Source organism: Corvus brachyrhynchos, unplaced genomic scaffold (assembly GCF_000691975.1).
Source record: "Corvus brachyrhynchos isolate BGI_N302 unplaced genomic scaffold, ASM69197v1 scaffold66, whole genome shotgun sequence".
In the NCBI taxonomy this organism is placed as follows: Eukaryota; Metazoa; Chordata; class Aves; order Passeriformes; family Corvidae; genus Corvus; species Corvus brachyrhynchos.
Window position 1 is genome coordinate 3,961,529 of NW_008238440.1, and position 22,746 is coordinate 3,984,274.

The window sequence follows — 22,746 nt, forward strand, 5'->3', positions numbered from 1 at the left end:
ACGGGGGCGGCCGGGAGCTGCTGCAGCGTGGAGTCCCCGGGGTCACAGCCTCCTTCAGGCAGCCCCTGCTGCCGTGTGGGGCCCTGCAGGGGCTGCAGGGGGATCTCTGATCCATCCTGGACCCCACGGGCTGCGGGGGCACAGCTGCCTCTCCCTGGGCTGCACCCGGGCTCAGGGGAACCTCAGCTGCAGCTCCTGGAGCAGCTCCTGGCCCTCCTGCCCTGCCCTGGGGGTTTGCAGAGCTGCTCCTCTCACAAATTCCCACTGCTGTCACCCAGCTGCAATTCCTCGGGGATTTCCTCCCCCTTCCCAGATGTTCCCCAGAGCTGCTGCCACTGTCACTGCTGGGCCCAGCCTTGGCCAGGGGTGGGTCTGTCCTGGAGCCGGCTGGAATTGGCTCTGCTGGGCACAGGGGAAGCTTCTGGCAGCTTCTCACAGAAGCCACCCCACCACCAAAACCTGGCCATGACAGCCCAGTACAAGTGAGCTCCCAGATTTGACCTTTAGCTTATGCTTCTGCCAGTGTCTGTGATCCCACTTCAGTTTTCTCTTTGTTAAACAGGGCTGTTGATTGTTTGAGGCATCTCAGATGGCATCTTAGCCTGGTCTATTGTGTTTATAAGAAGTCTTCTAGATTAATGGTTAGAAATAAAACTGAATTTTATTTCAGATTTTGCAAATTTAAACCTAAAAATCTAATTAAAGTTGAGTTTTGCATAACGCTTAGTGAAGCCATGTATTGGAAGACGTAAAGACGTGTATTGTGAAAAACTTGGCCCTGCTTTTGTGTTAGTGTTTGTTCAAATGCTGTTGGGGTATTTTCTTCCTTTTGTGGTTGATAGTGGCCAAGTTTATTGACAGGAATGATGATGAAAAATGTATGGAACTAACTTGTCAGAAGTTGAGCTCTCCAGCTCTGTAGTACAGAGCCTGTGCTGCTGGTACCTGGAGTGTAGGTCAGTAGGTGGTTCTATAGTACAAAATACAAGTGTATCCCAAACCTGCTCCGAAGGATTTACATACTTTGGCAGTTTAAGTTGTCTTCATTTGATAAAGCTGTGAATATGGAATGCAGTCTCTAAAATTGGTACAGTTGTGCCTTGGCAGTGACAAATAATCTTTGGCTATTTTGACTGTTTTCTCCATATTCAAGTGACTTGTTTTTTCAAAAGCAGCCTTGTGTATTCCTTGAAGTACAGAGGCAGATAGGTTGTGCACAGCAGGTGCAATGGATTCTCTCCCAAGCTTTGCCTCTCTATTCATGTGCCCAGAGCTCTGGGGAGAAGGGAAGTAAAACAGAGATGTTGTTTAGGGAGTGAATTTACAGGACACTGTAACAATTCTAATATGCTCTGACTGCCTAAGTGGAAGGAAGTCACTTGCTGCACCGTGAAATTGGAGTCACTTGTGTTACCTGTGTGACTTGGGCGAGGTAGAGCAAACCTTGGGACACTCCCCCCCCAGGCTGTCCCTTCTGAAATCCTCCTTTCCTCAGTAGCACTGTGCTGTGCTCCCTGTTTCTGAGCTGTGTGGACAGAGCCAGCTCAGCTCTGTGTGCAAATGCATCCCCCAGTGTCCCCATGGACATCAGTAGCAGGTTATTGACTGTGTTCATTTATGGTCTGAGTACAGGGCAAAAGTCTCTTCAACATTACCTTGCTGTATTTAGGGAATGTAAAAACATCTGATTTATCTAATAAAAACTAATAGTTACATTTGAAAATTTATTTCTTTCTAACTTTCCTGGTAATTTCAGAATTTAATAGCATTGTACCAAACCTCAGCATTTTTTTCTTAAGGAGCATCATAAATCCTTTCAGATTCTTCCAGCAGGAACTTGACACATTGGGTTATGTTTTTTTTTTTTTAATAATGTTGATAATTTTTGTTTTCTTTTTGACTTATTTCTCATGAGATCTGTTTACAAGTTTCCTTCCATAGAAAACACAGCTTTTTGTTTCTAAATAATTTTTATCAATTCTCAAGGCATTAGTATTGGGAATCTTTAGAGTGTCTTCTGGCAACTTGTAGCTGTCACTTGAAGATCATTTCCATGATATTTAAGAATTTCTCCAGGCTAGTTCCTTGTTATGTTTCTCATCCCCTCATTTCACACTTACCTTTTCAACCCTTCTGAGTTTTGGAACCACGTTAGTAAACTATTGCATTACTTTGTTTGCAGTTCTCTCGTGGTGAGGGGTTTCTTCATATCCAGCACATTAGTAGATTTGACTGCCATTTTCTATCAAAGGCTTTTGTCACTATTGATTTTTAAAACCAAGGGTGAATTTAGCCTTCAGAGTTTGCTGCTGAGGTCTGGCACATTGGAATACGTTCGTAGTCGGGTATTATAATAGTGAACACTTATATTTTAATTATGTGCAGTTTTATTTTCAAGTATGTTCCTGTGATGAATCGTGGGCATTTATTAGCTGACAAAAATTCTCTAGCTCGTAATCTCACTATGTATTTGTGGATTTCTGGCTGCAGGTCTTGCCTGGAACCAAGTAGCTGCCAGAAGTGTCCCTGGTTATCTGCTTGTTTCCTAAATCCTCACTTCTGCAAGCCTGGACTGATAAGGGGGCAGATATCACAGTCATGCTGTGTTTTTAGGCTGGAAACTGATTATAAGCAAGTGAACAAGTTACACAATACTTATATTTTAAATGCAAACACTCATCAGGTAGATATAATTTCACTCAACCAGTACTTTAAAATATTTGGTCATTTTTATAATGGAGAAAAGAGGTGTAGGGTATTTAAAGCAGAAAAAGCTTACATGGTCCTTCTTCCAAAATAGCAGACAATTCTACCTCTTCATGATGATGCTGTTTATTGTCTCTAGGCTGTCTCAGGATGGAAGACATCCCTAGTCAAGATTTTAAAAATCTTGAAAGCTCTACAAACAAACAGAAAAAGGGTTTGTTCAGATGTCAGGTAGATTTATTTGATTTGTTTTCTTTCCTCTTTTTTTTCCCCCAAGTACAGAAGATTGATATCTGGTAGATGATGTTGCTGGACTGATTTGTAAGGAATGCTTAGGGCTTTGAATGCCTGCCTGGGCTTCTGTTCCTTTTGGAGATATCTTAGAATACACTGGATGTTCTTTAAAGAAGTATTTTATGTAGGTTTAATAGACAATGTATGAATCTAAAATAAGCAGTTCTTTATAAAAATATGAATTTTAGAGTAATATAAATTAAAATGCAAATCAAGGAAAACTAGTTTTATCTTGTGAGAAGCAACATCAGCCATGATTTATTACTCTATCCACTTAGAAAATTTGTCTTTTCTGAGTGTGTGAATGCAAATCTTAATAAATGCAAGTTATAAGACACCAGTGTGGCCTCTATTTTTATTAATGAGTGGTTCTTATTTTGTCATAATTGCCATATTGTGTGATGTATTTAATTTATAATGGTATTTCCATTCCTGCAGAATTAAATAGCAACTTCTTTGGAGACATTTTTTTAATTCCTAAATCTTGTCCTTTTGTAAGATGGCAAGAGATTTCAGTCTTGCAATGAAAGTAAATCAGAAAATAAATAATATATTTGCTGAACATGATAAATTTCCTGACCTGTAGAATATACTACTGACTGAAAGGCTGTGGGTCAGTCATTTTCCTTTGTCTGCACTTCACATTGCAGTTGCTGGATGGGTACAGAGCCTGTGTTCTATGACAAAGGTTCTCCCAATGCTTGGACTTAATTTCTGTGCAAGTTAGTTTCTATATAATTCAATCTGAAATTATTTTAAGAATATTTTTCTTCTTTCTAAATTTTCTGTCCATATTAATTTTCATAAAGAAAAAGCACTAGAACAGGCCAGTAAATACCAAGAGGACCAATATGTGTTACTGGCAATGATAGACTCAAATATTGATGAATACTGACGTGTAAATATTACAACTGAATTAATGCATCAATAGAACATAAATTTTTTTGCAGGTCACGTTTGTTTTTTCTGATTTTTTTCCATATAGCTACACAAGTAATGGCTTTTAGGAGAAATATTGCAAAGCTGTCATTGAACACGAAAAAGCTAGTTTTTCCAGTATTTGTGAATATATATATATATTTAAGAACACATAACTAGATTTGATTTTTTTTTTTTTTGCAGTACTAATAATTATTTATTCTTGCAATCACTATTATTAAAAAATTACTAAAATGCTCGTTTTTCCTTTATTAGCAGCCAACATCCGTGGCCGCCTCCAGCGTCCGCCTGGGCCTCCCCGTGCAAGCCAAGGTGGTGCCATCGACGGCTGCGCCCGTCAGTGCCACGGCCACGCTGCCAGGAGGGGCTGTGCTCTCCCACACCACGGTCAGTGGGGACAGCCAGAGCCAGGGGGCTCAGGGAACAGTGCCTGTGTGTGGCATACGGGCAGGGACTGTAGTGGTAGGACAAGGAGAAAAGGGTTCGAACTCAGAAGGGAGATTTAGGGCAGATATATGGAAGGAATTGTTCCCTGTGAGAATGGGCAGGCCCTGGCACAGGTTGCCCAGAGAAGCTGTGGCTGCCCCATCCCTGGAAGTGTCCAAGGCCAGGTTGGACAGAGGTTGGAGGCTTGGAGCAACGTGGGGTAGTGGAAGGTGTCCCTGCCCATGGCTGGGAGTGGAACTGGATGAGCTCTAAGTTCCTTTCCAACCCAACCCATTCTATCAGTTTATGGTTTACCTGGTTTTTTGAAAGTGAATTTTAGTGTTTTATTGCAAATGTAATCCTAGAAATTAATAAGGAATGTGTAGTCAGACTGTGTTACGCAGGTGATGAGTGATAGCCTAGATCTTATTTTCTGTTGTTTCCTAGATGATAACAAATTTCAGGGTAGCTAATTTTCTTTAAAGAAAAAGCTCAAATCAGCTGGAGTGATAAATACTGTTGGAGCAGTGGATGTGCTGCTCTGTGTTTGTCCCTGTTGAGGGCTGTGGTGTGTGCTGTGTGTCACCGTGTCACCAAAACAAGCTTTTCCTTTCAAGAATGCTGTTGTTGAGTGAAAGAATTAAAAGAAGATAATTACCTGTTTTTTCAATATAAAATATTAATAGGTATCAGTAGCTACGACGAGTGCTCAAAATTTGTTCAAGACAACAGTAGCAACGGGAACTTCATCTTCTCAACAGCCTGCAGTGATCACTGGTGGACAGAGCCAGGGCTCAGCCCAGCCCCAAGGTCAGCCCCGGCTGCCACTCCCCCCTCACACAGCAGCACAGGTACCAGCACAGCCCCTGGTCATTCCCAGCTCTCCTGTGCCTGGAACTACGGTTGTATCGCAGGCAAGTTTGAAAATAGTGGAAACATTGTTTTCTTAGTACTTTAGCAACTCCTCGGGTCTATTCAGAAGCAAGAAGAGCTTTTTCTTCATGCAAGCATGTATCCCCTGATGGAACAAATACTGGACAAACAGGAAAACCCTTCCTCTGGTTTCAGCTAAATGGGATACAAATTCTGAGAGGGAGGAAGAGCACTTGTGGTCAGCTTTCCCCATCCTGCCTTGTATGTGTCACTAGTGAAAGAATTATTCTGTTCCTGCAGGCAGAACAGTCAGACCTTCGGTCTGTGAACTTCATGATTATCCTGTTGCTGGGCCTCAGAACTATGGTTACACTGCAGTGTGACGTTTCTGTTTCTTGGAGCAATTACACCATGTAAAAACAGTGGCTTGTTTTACTACTAATGAAAAAAAGATTAGATATGATGATGTTTGAAGACTTACTTCTAATCTGATTTTACTGCTGTAGCTGCTTTGTACAAAAACATACTGAATCAATAATTTAACAAATGAAGATAGCTTGGGGAATGTTTGTGCATTGTGTATTGGGCATCTCAAAGGGGAATGCATCTCCAGCAAATTCTTGTGTTACTTCTCATATTTAAGGTTATTTGTACCAAAGCAGACTGTAAAATATAAAATGTATTTCTTTCATCAATTTTTTTGTTGTTATTTGCGAGCTGTGATGTTCAGTTACATAAAGAAGATAAGAAAGTCTCAGGTAACAAGCAGTAATAGCAAAATAGCTGCAGACATGTTTTACATATGTCCTGTCTGAATTGGAAAAATTTCATCCTTTTCCTTATTTGTAGTGGTCAGAGCATGCATTGATTGTGATGGAAAAATAGCATGGAGCTGATACTTGTTTTCTGTGGCTTTTCCAGGAAATGCAAGAGAATGTGAAAAAATGCAAAAACTTTTTAGCTACCCTTATAAAACTTGCTTCTCATAACTCACCATCACCAGAAACATCCCGCAATGTGAAAGCTCTGGTTCAAGATTTGTTGGTAAATATTTATGTACCTTTTGTCAGTTGTCTATTAAGCTTGTTATTTATGGATGCTGAAAACTATTGCTTTGATCTTAACAATTCTTTTGGCTGTAATCAAAGTGAAAGGGGTTGGGCTTCATCAAAATGCAATATTCTGTACGTTACATATATGAAAATCTATTAAAGGCAGACTTCCTCTTGGTTTTTGGAAGGGGAAATGCAGCAAAGTATTTATTAGGCAGTTGTCAAAGCCACTCTTGTTTTGCTGGGTAATATTTTGGTTATTTCTTTAGTAAAATACGTGATTTTTCCTTGAGGATTCATTAAGGTTTTTTTTCCTCTAAACCCTGGTGTTTTCTGAAACAACAGGCTCTTAATTGTTTGAAGCACAGAACGACTGTAGATACATGCTGTCACAATGTGGGTTAGGGTTTCTAGGACTGAAGGAAAAGTATTTTCCTGAGCTGGTGATTTTCAGCTGTTCTGCAGACATGCCCCTGTATGGAGCCTTAGTGGCATGGGGATTTCCAGTGCCAAAGCTGTTTTAGACAGAGTCCTTGGGCCCAGAAAAAGGCTGGACTTGCTGCAGTCTTCAGTGCAATGGGTGCTGCAGTGAATTGTATAAATGAGCTGCAGACAGATGTTACTGTGGAGCTGGGAAAAGTCAGTCTTCTTAAAAGAAATGTAAATAGTCTATGAAGAACTTGGATTTAAAAGTAGTTGCTATTAATTTCTTTTAATTCATTGCCAGAGAAGCCTGTATCTTATAAACAAGCCTAAGGCCGTTTTCAAGTGTGAGCCATTCAACAGTCATATTCAGTGATTCCAGTAGAAACATGTTTTAACTTTTACAAACTTGAAAAGAGTAAATAAGTAAAGGTAACTACTTACAGTATTTTAAACAAAGTACCAACACACGTAATAAATATATTTATTGAAGCTTGTTTGGGTTTGGTTTTTCTCTTGTTCTGTATCAGTCAGGAAGGCTAATTAATGTTTTTATTACAACCTGAACTTGAAGTAATGATACTTCAGAAGTATCATAAAATGCACCCAAGTTAGAATTCTTTTCAATTTACTACTAAATAAGTGACTGATTATGTATTTGATATATTTATAAGTGTGTATTTTGAGAGTATACATACAAATTCACTGAGGAGAACATTTTATATCTACTTATAAGTATGCTTTTTATGTATGGCCATGCTTTACATATATAGTTTTATATATACAGATTCTACAAGTTAAATTGTACCATCAGAATTGGTTATGGAATTATTACAAAGGCTGACAAATTTTATATTTGTAAGGTTATGTCAACAACCTGTTGTTGTTGTAGTTTTCTTTTAATTTAAAAAATGAAATCACTGTGTAAATGTTAGCAAGAGAGTGGAGTCCCAAAAGAGACTTGAGTATTTCCAGAGCCTTGTTTTGTCTTAAATTGTGCATCCCCAAGGGGCTTGTCTGAATTTTGAGTGGCATGTTATGTGTTTGAATTAGTGCTTGACAGAAGGATCTTAGAGAGGAGCTAAGAGACTTCAGCTCTGGAAGTTTTTGCTATGGCAGCCTATTTAGCTAGAGAGATATGTGTATGTATTAGCTGGGAAAGAGGCAGCCAAACAACTGAACTGAGATGTTAACACTTTTCTTTTCTTCACGCTGAAGGATGCAAAGATTGATCCAGAAGAATTTACAGGCCGCCTTCAAACAGAACTCAAATCATCTCCTCAGCCATATCTTGTACCTTTCCTTAAGGTAATGTGCATATTGTTTGGATAAATTTATTTCAGTGCAAAATTTCATTACATTAAGTCTTAGAATATCCTTTTTAAGTGGTATTATCTTCACTGGTCCAGAGCAGGACTACACTTTTTCTACTTCTAAATGCTGCCCATTTCTGCCAAGATCTTGTCTGGAAGTCCCGTGCAGGCTCCACCTGTGTCAGGCCAGGCCGTGCTGCTCACAGCTTGTGTGGCCCTGTGCTGCCCTGGGCTGCTCCAACAGCCTGGGACAGTGGTGAGAAGTAGGGAGCTCCTACAGCAGGGAGATCTTGTGTGTTTGGGACCTTGGCTGAGCTTTAAGAAAAATGTATTTGCTTTCCAGAGCAGATCTGGAGTTCACAGCTCAAGTAGCCCTGATCTAGAGTGTTGCAGTAATTAGATTTTAAAGAAAAAAGCAGCTACTCCCTAGTTTGGAAGCCATCCATTGGCTATTCTGGTAGTGATCCTTTACTTTTATAATAAATACACTTTTCTGTGGTAGTAAGTAATTTTTTGTGAAGAAGAAAAACATTCACACAAAGAGTCCCAAGTTATTTCTACAGAATGCTTCAAGTAATTTAATAAACTGTTTCCATACTGTTTTTCTAATTTATGTTTGGGTCATTGGTAACTTTCAATCCACATGTAACAATAATTATGAAAAACCAAACTGGATAAAGGTGCTGATTAGATGATTCTGCTTCTAATCTGGAACTAATCAACAGTAGAATTTCTGATGTGATACCACATAGATTTATTCTTGGGTCCTAAGTTAGTATATGTGAGGGTAAATTTAACTTCTAATTGGTTCTGTAAATTAGCTACAATAACTTCCATATGCAGGGTTATATACAAACATAAAAAGCGTGTTTAAGTCCCAACAAAACCACAAATATGATTTTAAAAGTATTTTCGGTCTAGTTCAAAACTTCTCTGTTTAGAGCAGATTTCCTCTCTCTCTTCTCTCCCTGCAACTTTGCTTCAGAACTTTCTGCTTCTGTTTTTTCAAGTTATCATTAACTCTTGTTTGTGGCTTTTACTGCAGTCACTTCTAGCATCATGATAAGTTTTGATTTATTTCCTTTCTTTGAAGTCCTTTCTGGGCAACAGGCATTAAGTTTTTAGATCAATATTAGAAGTGTAGAAAGAACTGTAGCTTGGGCTAAACACTACTGCATTCTACAGCTGCCTCAGGGAGCACTTCAAAAGAACACTTCTGCCACTTAAAAAGTAAAAAGTTTGTTCATGAAGGTACAGTACAGCCTTTTGGAAGTATGTTCTCCTTGAAGTGGTATGAACATGGAGCTTACAGTAGTACACTTTTTTATTCCAATCACAGTACATTACTTCAGAAACAATACAATAAACAGCTACTGCTGTAGGGCACTGAGAGTGAAATCATCTGGTTCCAGGTACTGGAGGTGTGTCAGGAGGAGTAAATTGGTGCAGCTTGCCGCTTCTAGCGTGCAGTGGGAATAGGGTTGTTCTGTGGTTCTACCTTTTCTGCTTCCATTTCTTGCCCTTCCAAAGACCTAAGCTATAAGTTCTAGATAGTCTTGAGAAGAAGAGTGTTGTATTTTACTGCTACAGTGGATTAAGGGTACATGAAAATCTACAGGGTTGCTAAATCCAAGCTGAAAGCTTATTAAAAATGTAAGCTGAACTTTCTCTTACAAAGTATGTTCAATCTTACTTCTGTTTGATGATTAGGCAGTTAGTAAAATTGGAAAGAAAGATCCATTCCTTTAATTATGTTTCCAGCTAATTTCAAAATGCTTTTTGTCAATCTGCTGAATTTGATATTTCATAAACTTTCTTCTGTTTTTAGAAAAGTCTACCTGCACTGAGACAATCTTTACTGAATAGTCAACATTTGGTTTTGCAAGGACAGCCGTCTCAGCAGTCACTCCAACAAACCAAGCTCTCACAAGTTATACCTCAATCTGCCTCGGGAAGCATTTCCTCTGTTGTCACAACGCAGACAATAGGAATAAGGCAACCAAACAACATTTGCACCGTCTCTGTATCAAATACAGTGCAGCCTCCTCAGGTTAAGGTGGTACAGTCAAATCAGAGTTCTCAACTGGTAAGTACTATAGAATAAAAGAGGGTTTCTTAATGGACTGTATAGCAGTTTGCAGTGTCACTTTTATTGCAGCTTGTTTGGGAAAATTAGTTTTTGTTTGTATCATATTCTGTGGTATGTGGTAGTACCTCATTTTCTCTCATTTCGCATGTATGCTCAACCATTTAGATAAGATTATTAACGTAAATTTAAGGAAGTGCACTCTTGGCCTTTTTGTCTGCAACAGAGTGATTGTTGTATGAGCACAGTGGAATTTGAGGGAATTACAAATGTAGAACAGAAAGCTTTCCAAGATTTGCAGCCAAGAGTTTAATGTTAAGCATGTCATTAGGTATGCTGCTTTTCTTTAAAATTAAAATGAACTCTCATTTTAAACTCTTCTGCACACAATTATAAAATCTTGTAGAAGAATAGCTGTGCTGTATCAGGATGTTTTGTTTAGAAATAATGCCATTCTCTGTTACTCACTGAACTGTATCTTTGTTGTGCATAGTGGAGTATTATGTGCTTAGATTCATTAATTTCAAAGGCACTATCACTAAGGGAACTGTACAGCCAGGTAGTCACTGAGAGCGTGCTGACTTTATCCTGCTGTTACCCAGGATCTTGTGTGTATGTTTGCACTTGTAATTAAAAGATGTTAAGGGTTTTACAAGGCCTTGAGTTTATACAGGCATTACTACCCTTTGTGAGAGTTTCCTTGTCTGTGGTTTCTGTGTATGTGTGAGTAAAATACTTCACTTAGGTTTCAAAATCATATAGACAGGTCCAGAACAGGTATCAAGTTGGTAAAAAATTTATATTATCAAGGTCAAGAAATGCATACGTGATAATGTAAAACCTTACAGTGATCTGTCCTTGAGTTTATAGGCTCTATAAAGCATTTGAGTAATTTGTAAGGTGTGTCGAGAGAGAATATTTCTTTTGCTTTAGTTTAAAAGTTGCAGTGTACAGTCTGAAAATACAGTCTGAGCTGTGTCTTGAACATTACAAACACTTTCTAGTGGTTAAATTATTAACTTTAAAATAAAATTAATATAATTTAATAATCCTTTAGCGAGCATAATTTTAATGTGTAATAGCATCTTGAATGCTAAGATTTCTGACTCTGGCAGTTGTAATACACATGAGACAGTTGGGTGTTTTTCACCTTAACTCACCTGCTTCAGTGCAAGTCCAGCCACTTGCGTTCTTACTTTTTCTGAGATGGCTTCTCCCCACCCTGTCTAGATACTTGTATGAATTAGAAAAGTGTTCCTCACACTTTTTGTGACATCTCTTTGGTTTGTCCATGTTTCATGACTGAATGGACAGTAGCTTTGGCTCTTCTAGGTAGAAGAGCAGAAACTGGTGATAATTACAGGCAGTAGGTGTAAAAATTACTCCCTATCCCAGGGTAAGCAGATCTCTGCCCACAGCTGACAGATTGCTTACAAGTAGAAATGTCCATGGCCAGTAAGTCTTGCCTTATGTCATGCCACAATCTTAAGACTAACCTACTGCCATGTAACACAGCTTTTTCCGGTATCGTGCAGCCCACCTAAAGTGCTCCTGTGCCCGCTAGGAAGGTTGCACCCCACCTTTTGAGAAACACTGATGTAGGACAAAAATGTGTAAGACCACAGGAATTCTCATTCTTACTATTATAGTTCTGGTGCAGTATATCCCAATTGGGATGAAGCCAAATTTCCGGGAGAGGCATGTTCTGCCTGTCTCATGTCAATGGATACTCAGAGCAAGCAATCAGGATGTTGAGTAGAGATTAACAATGTGAAGAGCTTTTTTGACATGCCTGTGTCACAGGAGGAGCTGAAAACTGCTCAAGTAACATTGTGGAGATTGATCTGATGGGCAAGAGAAATTGGTTTTCTGTCTGTAAGGAGGTCACAGGTCTAGGGCTGAATTTTCATTTACTGGGTACATGAAGTGACCCCTACATTTCCAAAAGGTCACAAATTGTGCAGAGCAAAACTATGGTTAATACTACTCCTTTTCTGGAAAATATTTGGGGAGAATACATTAAAAATCATAATGTATTTGCTTTAGTGTGAAACTGAAACTGTCTTTTCATATTTCCTTTAAATTTATCAGTCGTTAGTTAATAGAATCAAACATTACATTAACCAGGCACTTAATGACCCTCAAAGTAGTTCTATACAGACAAAAGCAGCATCAGACATCAAGAGTTACTGCATCAAAAGATCTTAGCACAGAAGCCATCAACTCAGGTTCCAAGCAGACAACAGAGCAGCAGCTCCATATCACCCCAGTAATTGCTCATAAGTATTGATTTTTTTGTAGTGACAGTGATCACACTATCACAGCTCTCAGTGCTCCCCAAAATCAGAGCACAGAAAGAGCTGCTGGCCGTCTTGTCTTGGACTTGTCCGGAAGAGGAAGATTGCAGCTGGCTTGCCTGAGGGTGGCCAGCACTGATGGAGGAACTGGCTGAGCTCCAGCTTTTCCAAGCCTGAAGCTCATTGGAGAGAGTTCCAGCTGGCTTTGCAAACTGTCCAGCTGCAGAAGGGCAAGCCTGTTTTAGAATATAGATCTTTTCATACCAGCCAATTTACAGTAGTCCAGTTTCCCTTAAAATGTGGAGGGTCTGTTAGCTGTTCCTTCCTTTGACTTTTCTGTTTCTCAAAGGTGTCAGCTTTGGTGATGCTTTCTCCAGTTACACTGAGGTGCCTTGCAACATGAAAATCCCGTGTACACTGTCAGCATGCAGCATAGCTTGCACAAAGGCTTTGAAATGTACAATGTTAGCAGACATGAAACAGGAGACTTTTTAATCTGTTTTGTACTGGAATTGTGTTCCAAACTATGAAAAACAATGCTTTATAAAGCTAGATAGTGCTACTTCTAGGTAGAGAAAAGGGGAACAATCTTAGGCTAATATTTTATTGATGAGACACTAATGAGATAATCCAGCAATCAATTTTTTAAATTGTTCTAAGTGCAATGTTCAAAGTTTGTCTAAATTGCCATTCTTAGAGTCCATGTGCTCTGTGTTGCCTCACAGATGCAGACATTGCCTGTCTTGTTTTGGGTGTTAACAGCAGGTAAAATTTGTATGAATAAGAGAGATGTTCTTTGTTACATGTGTTGAGGTTGTAAGTAGATTGATGAGTAATGGAGATGGATTTGCACTTTATGTATTGTATTGGCACTGACTGCATCATAAGGAGAAAGTACTCCTGGAGGTTAAAGCCAAGTATTAAACTTGAGTGATAAAAAACCCCAGTAAACTAGTGATCCATCTTAATTAAAACAAATTTAATTATATACAAAGTGGTATAAAGATTCATGCAGGTCTAGGATTAGGAGGGATGTATGGAAATACGTCAGCACTAATTGTGCACAGTGTCCAGAGGGTAGACTCTGCCATATTCTAAGTTACATTAGAACAGGATTTGCTCAAACATTTACTGACACTTTCTCTGCACTGTCACAGTGGTTGGAGTCTCTCAAAGTTGAGATAGAGTAATGGAATTTGGAAACAAGATACAACAGCAGAATAAGAATTACGTTATATGGGGATGTTCCGCTTGGCTTTTTAATTCTCCAGTGAAGCTTTTCTGGCATCACTTTTCTGTTCATGAATGAATGTAATTTGTACACATTTTAGTGAAATTTTAGGAAATCATTTTCTTTTTGCCTTGTCTGCAAGGCAGCTTAGAAATGGAAGAGTGATAGGTGGCTGTTTGGATAAAAGGAGTATTTTCTATTAATGAACTAATAAAGATCTAGCCACTGACGTGGAATTCGGTGTGCAATAAAATTTAAATTAAAATGGATGTCGAGCAGTAGATGTCTGGGATCCATTGACAGGAACAAAGCCTATCCTTGACAAATTGTATGCCTATTTGAAACACAGCCTAGTGAGTTTCTGAGCTGTTATCATGGACTTTATTTTCAGAATTTTGTGGGCTGTACGTTAATATAAGGAGAATATTGTCAATTATTGCTGTTTAGAAATCAATAACAAAAGGCCAGGCTTGCAAGCAAAGATTAAAAGAAAAGCTTAAGATAATTGAACACACATAACTTGGTCAAACACTGATCATATGGGAGAATAAAAGACCATTATTTGGAGCAGACCAAGATGGTATAAATATGAATTACAGGATATAATTAAATGAAGTAGGATTTAGGTAGGATATAAGGCAAAATATCCTTAAAGAAAGAGAGAGTATTAGATGGTAGATCAGACTCCCGGAGACAGTGATAAAAAAGTCGTAATTGAAAACACCCAAAAGTAGACCATTTGACCATTTTAGGAAGAATTGTATAATAAATTGAGGAGCAGGTGGGACAAGTGATCTTGTGGCTTCTGTTTTATTTTTCTTCATTTCTTTGTTGAAAACCTATACTCAATGGAATAATATTGTTGTCATATTAACATTAAAATTTATATGCTAAGTTTTTAAATAGTCGATTCATTTTATTTGGGAAGAAAAATAATTGCTTACGCAGATTTTGAGGCACCATTGAAAAACTGTAGCTGCTGCTGCAGTATGGTAAGCAATGGTAAATATGAATTCTAGGTCCATAAAAGCATGAACATTGTAAGTTAATGCTGCCAGATTACATGATAGCTGAGGTTTGATATGACATTTATCTTCAGGAGTGAGTAGACTGATAAATCACAAGTGGCATAGCCACAAGTGAGTTAGCAAGTGTTTACTCATGAGTGAAGATAAATGTCATATCAGACCACAGCCATTCTGAATTTTATATGTTTATGCATGTCTTGTTTCTTCCTTCCACAATTTTTTTTTTAACTTAATTCAGAGAAAAAAATGCTTGGTAAAGGATATATTTTTCAAATTTATTTTTGTTTTTCATTTTTCGCAGAAGCTCTTGTTTACTGTGTTTTTGTCTTTATTTCAGTACTTGATAGGTTTAAGCTTTTGGATCAGATGCTTTTGTTGCAAAGGGTGATTTCTGTGAATTGAGCCGGGCTGGTTTTGCAGGTCTTGTCAAGTAAAAGGGAGGCAAGTAAAGGCTGGAACCTTGTGCATCTGCACTGGTCCAGGAGATTTGCAAAATCCTTGTCCTCAGAAACTTTAGCAATCAGTTCTCATCTAATTGTCCTACAGGACTTTTCCTTTCAATGGTTTGTAGGTAGTGGCTCTTATTTCATTTTATCTCTCCTGTGCAGGCATGAGAAAGACTGATAACTTCTGTTCCCTTTCTGCTTCTGAACGTTTTATGTATTTTGGCTGGATTCTTTCTCAGTCTATATGTGTTGGTTGTGTTGTTGATTATTGGTCTGTGTTCATGCCTGTAATTTGTTCTCTGTCCTGCAAGAACTTACACAGTAGAAGATTCACACCTGTCATGGAATGATCATCGCCTTTTGGCTTGAGATTAGCACCAGAGAGAACCATTACTTTATTCTCACAGAGTTATTGAATCTACGCTTTTTGAAGAAAACCCTTAGGGGAAAAAAAGAGAGTATTTTAGCTGTTGCCTCTTGTTATTCTGATTATCAGTAGTGTGATTGTTCTATAGCCTTTTTGTCTTCATGAGTCTGCTGCCTTATGGAAGCACCTTTGTATAAACATCCCTTTTTTCACCTGTGAAAATATAGTCAGCTTTAGCAAAGGACAGAGGAGTTACTGCAGTGTTGAGGGGGTGAGAGGAGGAACTGCTCTGGCAGAGCAGACAAATGGTGAATCAAAGTGAGTGTGAATAGTGGAGAGAAGATGACAAGGGGAGAAGTGCAAAGATGAAATAAAAAGAAAGGGAGAATACGTTCTATTGTGAGAAATGTACATCTTACTTTGCAGAAAAATATTATTTTAAGGAAGAAAAATTTAGGTAACTGTTCACACATTGCACTTGAAGAAGCAATGCCGTGACTTTGCTGCTTTAGTGTGTTCCTTGAAGAGCTCCAAAGTGCAGCAGCCTAGGACATGATTCTTCAACTTCAGATAAATTGAAGAGAAATAACTAGTATATGACAGTACTTCCTATCTCAACACTGTCTTGATGATAATTTTTTTTTGTAATTTTGCCATTTTCCAAACTCTATCGAATCCAGACAATGACTAAATCACATTCTGTCTTTTCTATTTTCTGTGCCTTTGTTGTTCTATTGTTGTGCTTGCTGTCTTCAGAGGTGTACATAATTAAAATGCTTCCCCTTTTAGTGGAGGTGGAATAATGAACAGTTTCTGTAAGCTTTGAAGACTTTTATATTTTGTCTTGTTATGTTTTGTGACTCAGCACTTTTATAAAATCCATGGTGATGTGTTTATGGACACAGTGGTGAAAGATTGGAAAGGACTCCTGGAGGTGTCTTGTGCAGCCTCCTGCTTACACATTAGGATGTCTCCCATGTGACCAGTTATGATTTGAGTGTCTTCAGGAAGAAATTACATGGCCTCTTGGGGTAGCCTGTTCCAGAGCTTACCCACCCTCGTGGTAATTTTTTTTTCTTATATTACGTTGAAATTTCCTATATTCCAGCTAGTGTCTTTTGCATTACTTCCTTCTGCTCTCCACATCTGAAGAAGTCTGACTCTGTCTTCTGTACATCTTCCCAACGGTCGTTGAAAACAGCACTAAGATCTCCCCTTTTCTGAAGGCTGGAGTAATGTCCCTGATAACCGCAGTGTCCTAAAACTTCTGTATCTGCTCTCTGTCTGGGTCAGTGCTTGTGAACTGCTGAGTGGCATTCAGCTTTGATTCAGAATATGGATCGATAATGTGACATGGAGTACACTTGTTGTGTGTACTTCTAGTCTGTGAGAAATATGAAATAATTTGAGTTAATCATCTCCCAGACCAGCTTGCTAGTACACTTGCTCATTGTCTACAACTTTAAGGTCAAGCTCAGGACTTAATGGTAATTTTTATGATGTTGGGAAAACAGGCAAGAAGATTAGAACTGTTTGAATTCTCTTAATTGATGAAGTGTGGCTTAGATAGTTTCTAAATTTTAATGCAGGATCCTCTAATGCATTGGTTTTTACTATGTCTCTAGTTTGCCTGCAAAGAAGTTACATACTCTGTTTCAGAAACAAATTGCTAATATTAATTCCTTAATGACTTCCAGATCTGGAGATTGCATGTGTGTAGAAACATTTCTTAAAACTCCAGTACAGAAACTAGGATTTAGTGTAAAATGCTACTCTGAGGTCTGGTGCAGTTGTTCTTTTGAAAGAGTATGTGCTTGTTTCTGATTGGTTTCTGTGTGGAGTTGAAGATGATTTTGGTCTCTGCCCTTTGGAAAAGTTTGTTTCTCAATAATTTTCTGCACTCTCAGTGTTTGTATGTACATTGAAGTCCTAGTACAGTACATGACAAAAGAAAAGTTTTTGGAAATTGGAAACATTGGCATTTCCTATGTCATCTTAAAAGGTTAAATATTGTCCTGTCTTTAATGGTGTTAGCAGCTCATTTTGTACGGTATTCACATTAAAATATTGTTCAAGGGAAACAGATTTTGGTTCTGAACTATAGAAGTTGCTTCACAGAGAGGAAAAAAAAGGTAATTGCAGAGGATTACTGTAATACCAGATAGTGGTTCTGTCCAGAGGTCCCACACATCTCCTTTATGGCCTGGCTTCTGGCCCATTAGGGTACAGCAGTTTTTCTTTACTATTCTGTGTAAACTTGTCCAATAAATTACTGTAAAAGTGGCAATATTCTCCTTTTTCATACCAATGTAGGTTTTTTTCACGTGGACTATTGTCTTTTTACCAAGACCACACTTGTTCATGTTTCCTGTGCATCAAAATGCAGTTAAATTCAACTTTTTTCTATTATTTTCACCGATCAACTCTGTTTCTTTCCTGTTTTTAAGCATGGTAGCTACTTTATTCTTTCCCCTCTGGGTGTGGCTATTCACTCACTGTCTTGACCAAATAAATTTATATCTATTTGCTCCATTTCTGTGCTTAGTAGAGATGCTACATTTTCCTTCAGTGTCCATAGTTGAAGCTGAATCCTTAATCTTTTTTCCCTTTTCTCTTTCTGCAAGGTGGTTATTGCTAATACTTCTACATCCACAGATTTATTATAACTTTTCAGCTCTCTGTATTTTAGGATGTACAAAATGCAGTTGTGTAACTTCAGAATGGCCCTATTTTTTTTTCTCCAGAGTACATCGCAGGTCCCTCATGACTCTTTTCTTGTTTGTAGTTTTCACCTGCCTCCCTTTCCAGTTTTGGAGCCCTGGTTCCTGCTAATGGAACGGTTTCCTCATTGCTCAGCCTCTACTTTTGCGTCTCATTTGCAGATGCTGTTTCTCCTTTCCTTTTGTCCATAGGTTGCTTTGCAGGCAGAGGTTTGGCTGTTTGTTGTCCAGCTAAGTCAAGTGTGTTTAGATACTCTCTGTAGGAGTGGTGCTGAGTGGAGGTGCAGTGTGGTGCTGCCTTCCAGGAGGGAATGCTGCATCCCACCTCGGGGGCCAGCAGACGCCTCATGCAGTGGGAGGAACTCAGTTGTGCCTGTGAGGAGCACGTGGCTTCTGGAGTTGCCATGCTTGAGTTGTGGCTGGAATCTTACCTGGAGCTATTTGCCAGTGGTTTATTTTCGAAGTTCAGTTATGGGGTTTTTTACAGCTCTGCAGCATCCACACATCTTTCTGAATCTTCTGTTCATTATGTCTGTGCCTGCCTTGTCCCTGATCATGTGAATGTACGTTTTGCTGTTGATTAAACATGACCCTTGCACGTGGTTTTTTTTTTTTTAATTTGATTTGATTTGTTTATGGGTCAAATTTTAAGTTTCTAACCCAGGTTTAGTTTTGGGGAAGGACATCAGAACTTGAATTAGTAGTAAGTGAAAGCTTGAGAATATCCAGTTAGCATATAAAAGATTCATAGTATATGATCACCACAAAACTTGGTTTGCTTTCTTGTGTATATCTGACTTTGAAACCCATAATATTTTAGGATTTATTTTTAGTATGTTTTCTTTAAAAAGCGTAGATACTTAGTGCAAGGCCTGATGTTTGTAGGTGGATACCACTACAATTATTGCAGCATTTTCTTCTACAAAACTGCTTTTCTTCCTAGTAAAATTTCTGAAGACAAAAGTCTAAATTTTAATATTAACCTTATGACTTTGAAATACATTTTTAATGAAGGTTGTGAGATATGACATCTGTGTCGTATATGATTTTATTTTTTTTTTAAAAGCATAATGGCAAAATAGGTATATACACACACACACAACCACATGCATTACATGAATATGACTTTTGTCACCAGCTGGTTGTGCTTGTAGAGATCCACGTGCTTATCTTGGTGATTACAGGTATTAGTGTATTTACGTTGTGTGTGTTTGTGTATAAAGAGTATAATGTAAGTATACTTTTCTTTAATAATAGCAGATTATCCAGTCAACATCTGCTCAAACTGTGAAACGAACCCCTGCTTGCCAGACTACCCAGATTAGGATGCCAGTGGTAATAACTCAGACCATTAGACCACAAGGTATGGGTTTAAATGTTTTAGTGAGATTGTTACCTTTGTATGAATTTCGTTGTAATTACAAACGAGTAGCATGGAAAAACTTACAGTGTTGACATTGGCAACATTGTTGACATTTATTTTTTACCTCATGCTGGCTGAAGAATGCATGTTTTCATGTGCAGTTTCAAGGTGTTTTGGACCAACACAGTGAAATGTTTTGGAACAACCTTAGGACTAAACTCTCACATGTTTAGCTCCTTACTTAGCAGTTTTTCATGGAAAGCTCTAAACCAGGTCAGGAACTTGGCTCTCACTGCCCTAAACTGTAACTCTGGGCCAAGAAAGAAATTCTTCATTTTCCTGAAGCCTAGTGGTTACCTCAATTAAATCATCCTATTTCTGATTCATACTCCTGAAGCAGAACATGGCAGTCCCCATCTCTGCAGCTACTGAGGTCAAGGTGGGAGCCCTAGGGAAATTTCTCAAGCCTCAGGTTGGTTTTCTTTGACTCCTGTCAGTATGTTTACTTTTTGGTGAGGTCACAGACTGACAACAGCAACCTGACATGCCGTGATTAGCCACAGCATGTGGTTTGTACACACCTTCCTCATCTGTCTGTGCACAGGTGGGTTCATGTTTGGCTGATACTTCCCACTTTTTAAGAGGATTCTTGAAGCCTCCTTGCTTCCTAATAAATACCCATTTGTTTCTTTCTACCACTGAACCTCTTAGGCTCGGGTTTTATTTTTCCTGAATATGTGTGAGAGTATCTTACTGGATGTGGGCATTTACATGATTGAGGGTTTGTAATGGAATACAGAGCTTGTCATCTTCAGGTACTGAATCAGGAATCAAACTAGTTTAAATGCACATAAAAGCTATTGCTGCCTACTCGACTTCATTGCTTGGTCGTTTCTGTTCTCCTTGGGAAAAAAAGCACCAAAAATGTGTAAGAGCAGTTGATGTTTTACTTGCTCTGTTCTCTTAAGGGAATCCAAAGGTTGAATGGACACAGAGACCAAGCTGTCGCTGTAATCCTGTAGGCTGTTTTTCCAAGTTAGGAAGAAATACATTTGCTCACCATAAGATGTGTTTATTTGATAGCACTGATACTCATGTCTTGAGTTTATAACGTGTCCATGCATCTTATAGCATGAGCTTTCACTTCTGACTAATGTGTCTGAGAGTGAAGGCAGATTTCATTTCTTTACTTGTTCAGTCTCCAAGTTGTGAATGTCAACAGTGTGCTGAGAATTTGCATGATACTGGCATCTTTTTTTTTTTTTAAACAGTAGATTCAGAATGTGAGTTCATTCTTGGTAGCCCTTGATCAGCCAGTGCAATGCAACTTAACTGGCAGTTTGGCTTGTGGTAGATGGTGGTTTCATAAAAGCCAATTTATGCAAGATCCTACTTTCTTGTGATCTTATTCCAATTCTCAAGTTTGGTTAAGCCCTCCAGTACATTGTTTTATTTACACAGACCAAACAAACAAGAATAGGCATTTAGAAAACATCCCAGTATGAAATCAGTCATCCTGCAGCCCATGTCTAAGGGAACAGTCTGCCTGTGTGCTGGCAGCACTGTCAGAGTGCTTCATTGTGATATAGTGTTAAAACCTTTTTCTGTAAACGCCAGTGTAATGATATTTTATACTGACCTAGGTATTCCTGCAGAAGGAGATAATATACTGGAATAGGACATCATCTAAATAAAAACTACAGTAGCGTAATTTTGTGGAGTGTGACTTGCTAAGCATAGTTACATCAGAACTGAGCTGACCTCCACAAAGTGCTGCATTTTCCTCCTTGACAGGAGTGAATCTCCCAAGTGTAAGGTCTCTTCAGTACATCCATGTGAACAGACTGTAATGCTTCTTAAAACAGTAGTTTAGATAAAATTGGCAGGGTTTAAGGACTTTTATATAAATAAAATTACTTCCATGCCAGTGGAAGTAACACCAATGTTGCTGCATGAAAAATTCACACTCCTTTACCAAAGCACTCTGCTGGTATAAAATTAGGTGAATTCCATCTTATGGATGGAGGAATTGAGCCAAATAATAAAGTAATTAACGAGAGTATTTGTTGCAGCTATTTAACCTATGCTGGAATACAGCTAGGAATTTATAAGTGCCTAAATTTGGGCTTATTTTTCTAAATCATGCTAATTAAAATTTGAAGCAAGAGTCCAGTGGTGAAAGACTCTGTATGTCATTACCAATCCCATGAAATATCTAGGCCCACAGGTGATTTTAATTTTCAAAATATGCTCTGCCCCGTAATAAAAATGGATGTTTTAGGCATATTTTTGTCTAACCCTTAGTCATGCACAGCTGTGATCTATTTAAACCAGAAAACTTAAATGTCATCCCAAATCCTACATTCACTTTGCCAGATCCATTGAGTAGAATTACATATACTTGGGATGAATGTGAGACTTAATTCTTCCATATCCAGTGCAGACATACTGTTTTCCTGAGACCAAGAGGTGAACTGCTCTGTTGCTGTACCCTTTTGAGTTTTGGGGGTGTTTTTCGATGAAAAATTATCACCTGTAGAAAACAAAGCATTGATACTGATTCCAAAGAAATACAATATTAATTCTGGAGGAGTGCTGTTGCTTAATTTTGCCATTGCAGTAATTTTCAAGGTTAACACATTTTTAATCTTCTAGATCTTAGTTGTACAAAGCAGAAATCTGCTAATTTTTATTATTGTATTATTTCTTTCCTTCCTTCCAGTTCACTTAGTAGAAAACCTTTCCATTAGTTCATCTGGAATAGATGAATGAATTGTCTGGTCCATGAACTAATGCTGTCTGTGACATCTCATGGACCTTGAATATTCCGATGACAAAATATTTTTATTCCCCAGGCTTGACCCTGAAGTCCTAAATCTGGTTTTGTATTTGCTAATGTTGAGAGTCCACATTACAGTTTATTTATACAGATGGAGAACTCAACAAACTCTATCAAATTAGTTTCTCGTTAAGATCATATGTTGGAGTTGATGAAGACTTCAAAATAAAAAAAAAAAAAAAGCAATGCAGGACTCATTCAGAGCTAACAGCTTTGTATTAGCCAAGAAGTGTTCTTAAAAGGATTTATTAGGATAGTTGTGTTTCAGGTTTTTATTATTCATGAAAGAAAAATACTATAACTCTACTGAGGTTCTTACCATGCCATTTATATGCAACTGAGT

General features: G+C 38.4%; 1 protein-coding gene across 1 annotated transcript in view; it reads left to right on the forward strand.

Annotated features, from left to right (window-relative positions):
- Positions 1 to 22,746, forward strand: part of LOC108447230 (transcription initiation factor TFIID subunit 4-like) — a gene marked incomplete at its 5' end in the record, with an annotated part of 146,090 nt that overhangs the window by 13,061 nt on the left and 110,283 nt on the right. Inside the window, 6 exons of the mRNA XM_017736554.1 lie at positions 4,195 to 4,326; positions 5,052 to 5,279; positions 6,160 to 6,282; positions 7,932 to 8,021; positions 9,855 to 10,112; positions 19,459 to 19,564. Of these exons, the coding sequence (XP_017592043.1) occupies positions 4,195 to 4,326; positions 5,052 to 5,279; positions 6,160 to 6,282; positions 7,932 to 8,021; positions 9,855 to 10,112; positions 19,459 to 19,564 (937 nt within the window). The remainder of the gene's footprint in view (positions 1 to 4,194; positions 4,327 to 5,051; positions 5,280 to 6,159; positions 6,283 to 7,931; positions 8,022 to 9,854; positions 10,113 to 19,458; positions 19,565 to 22,746) is intronic.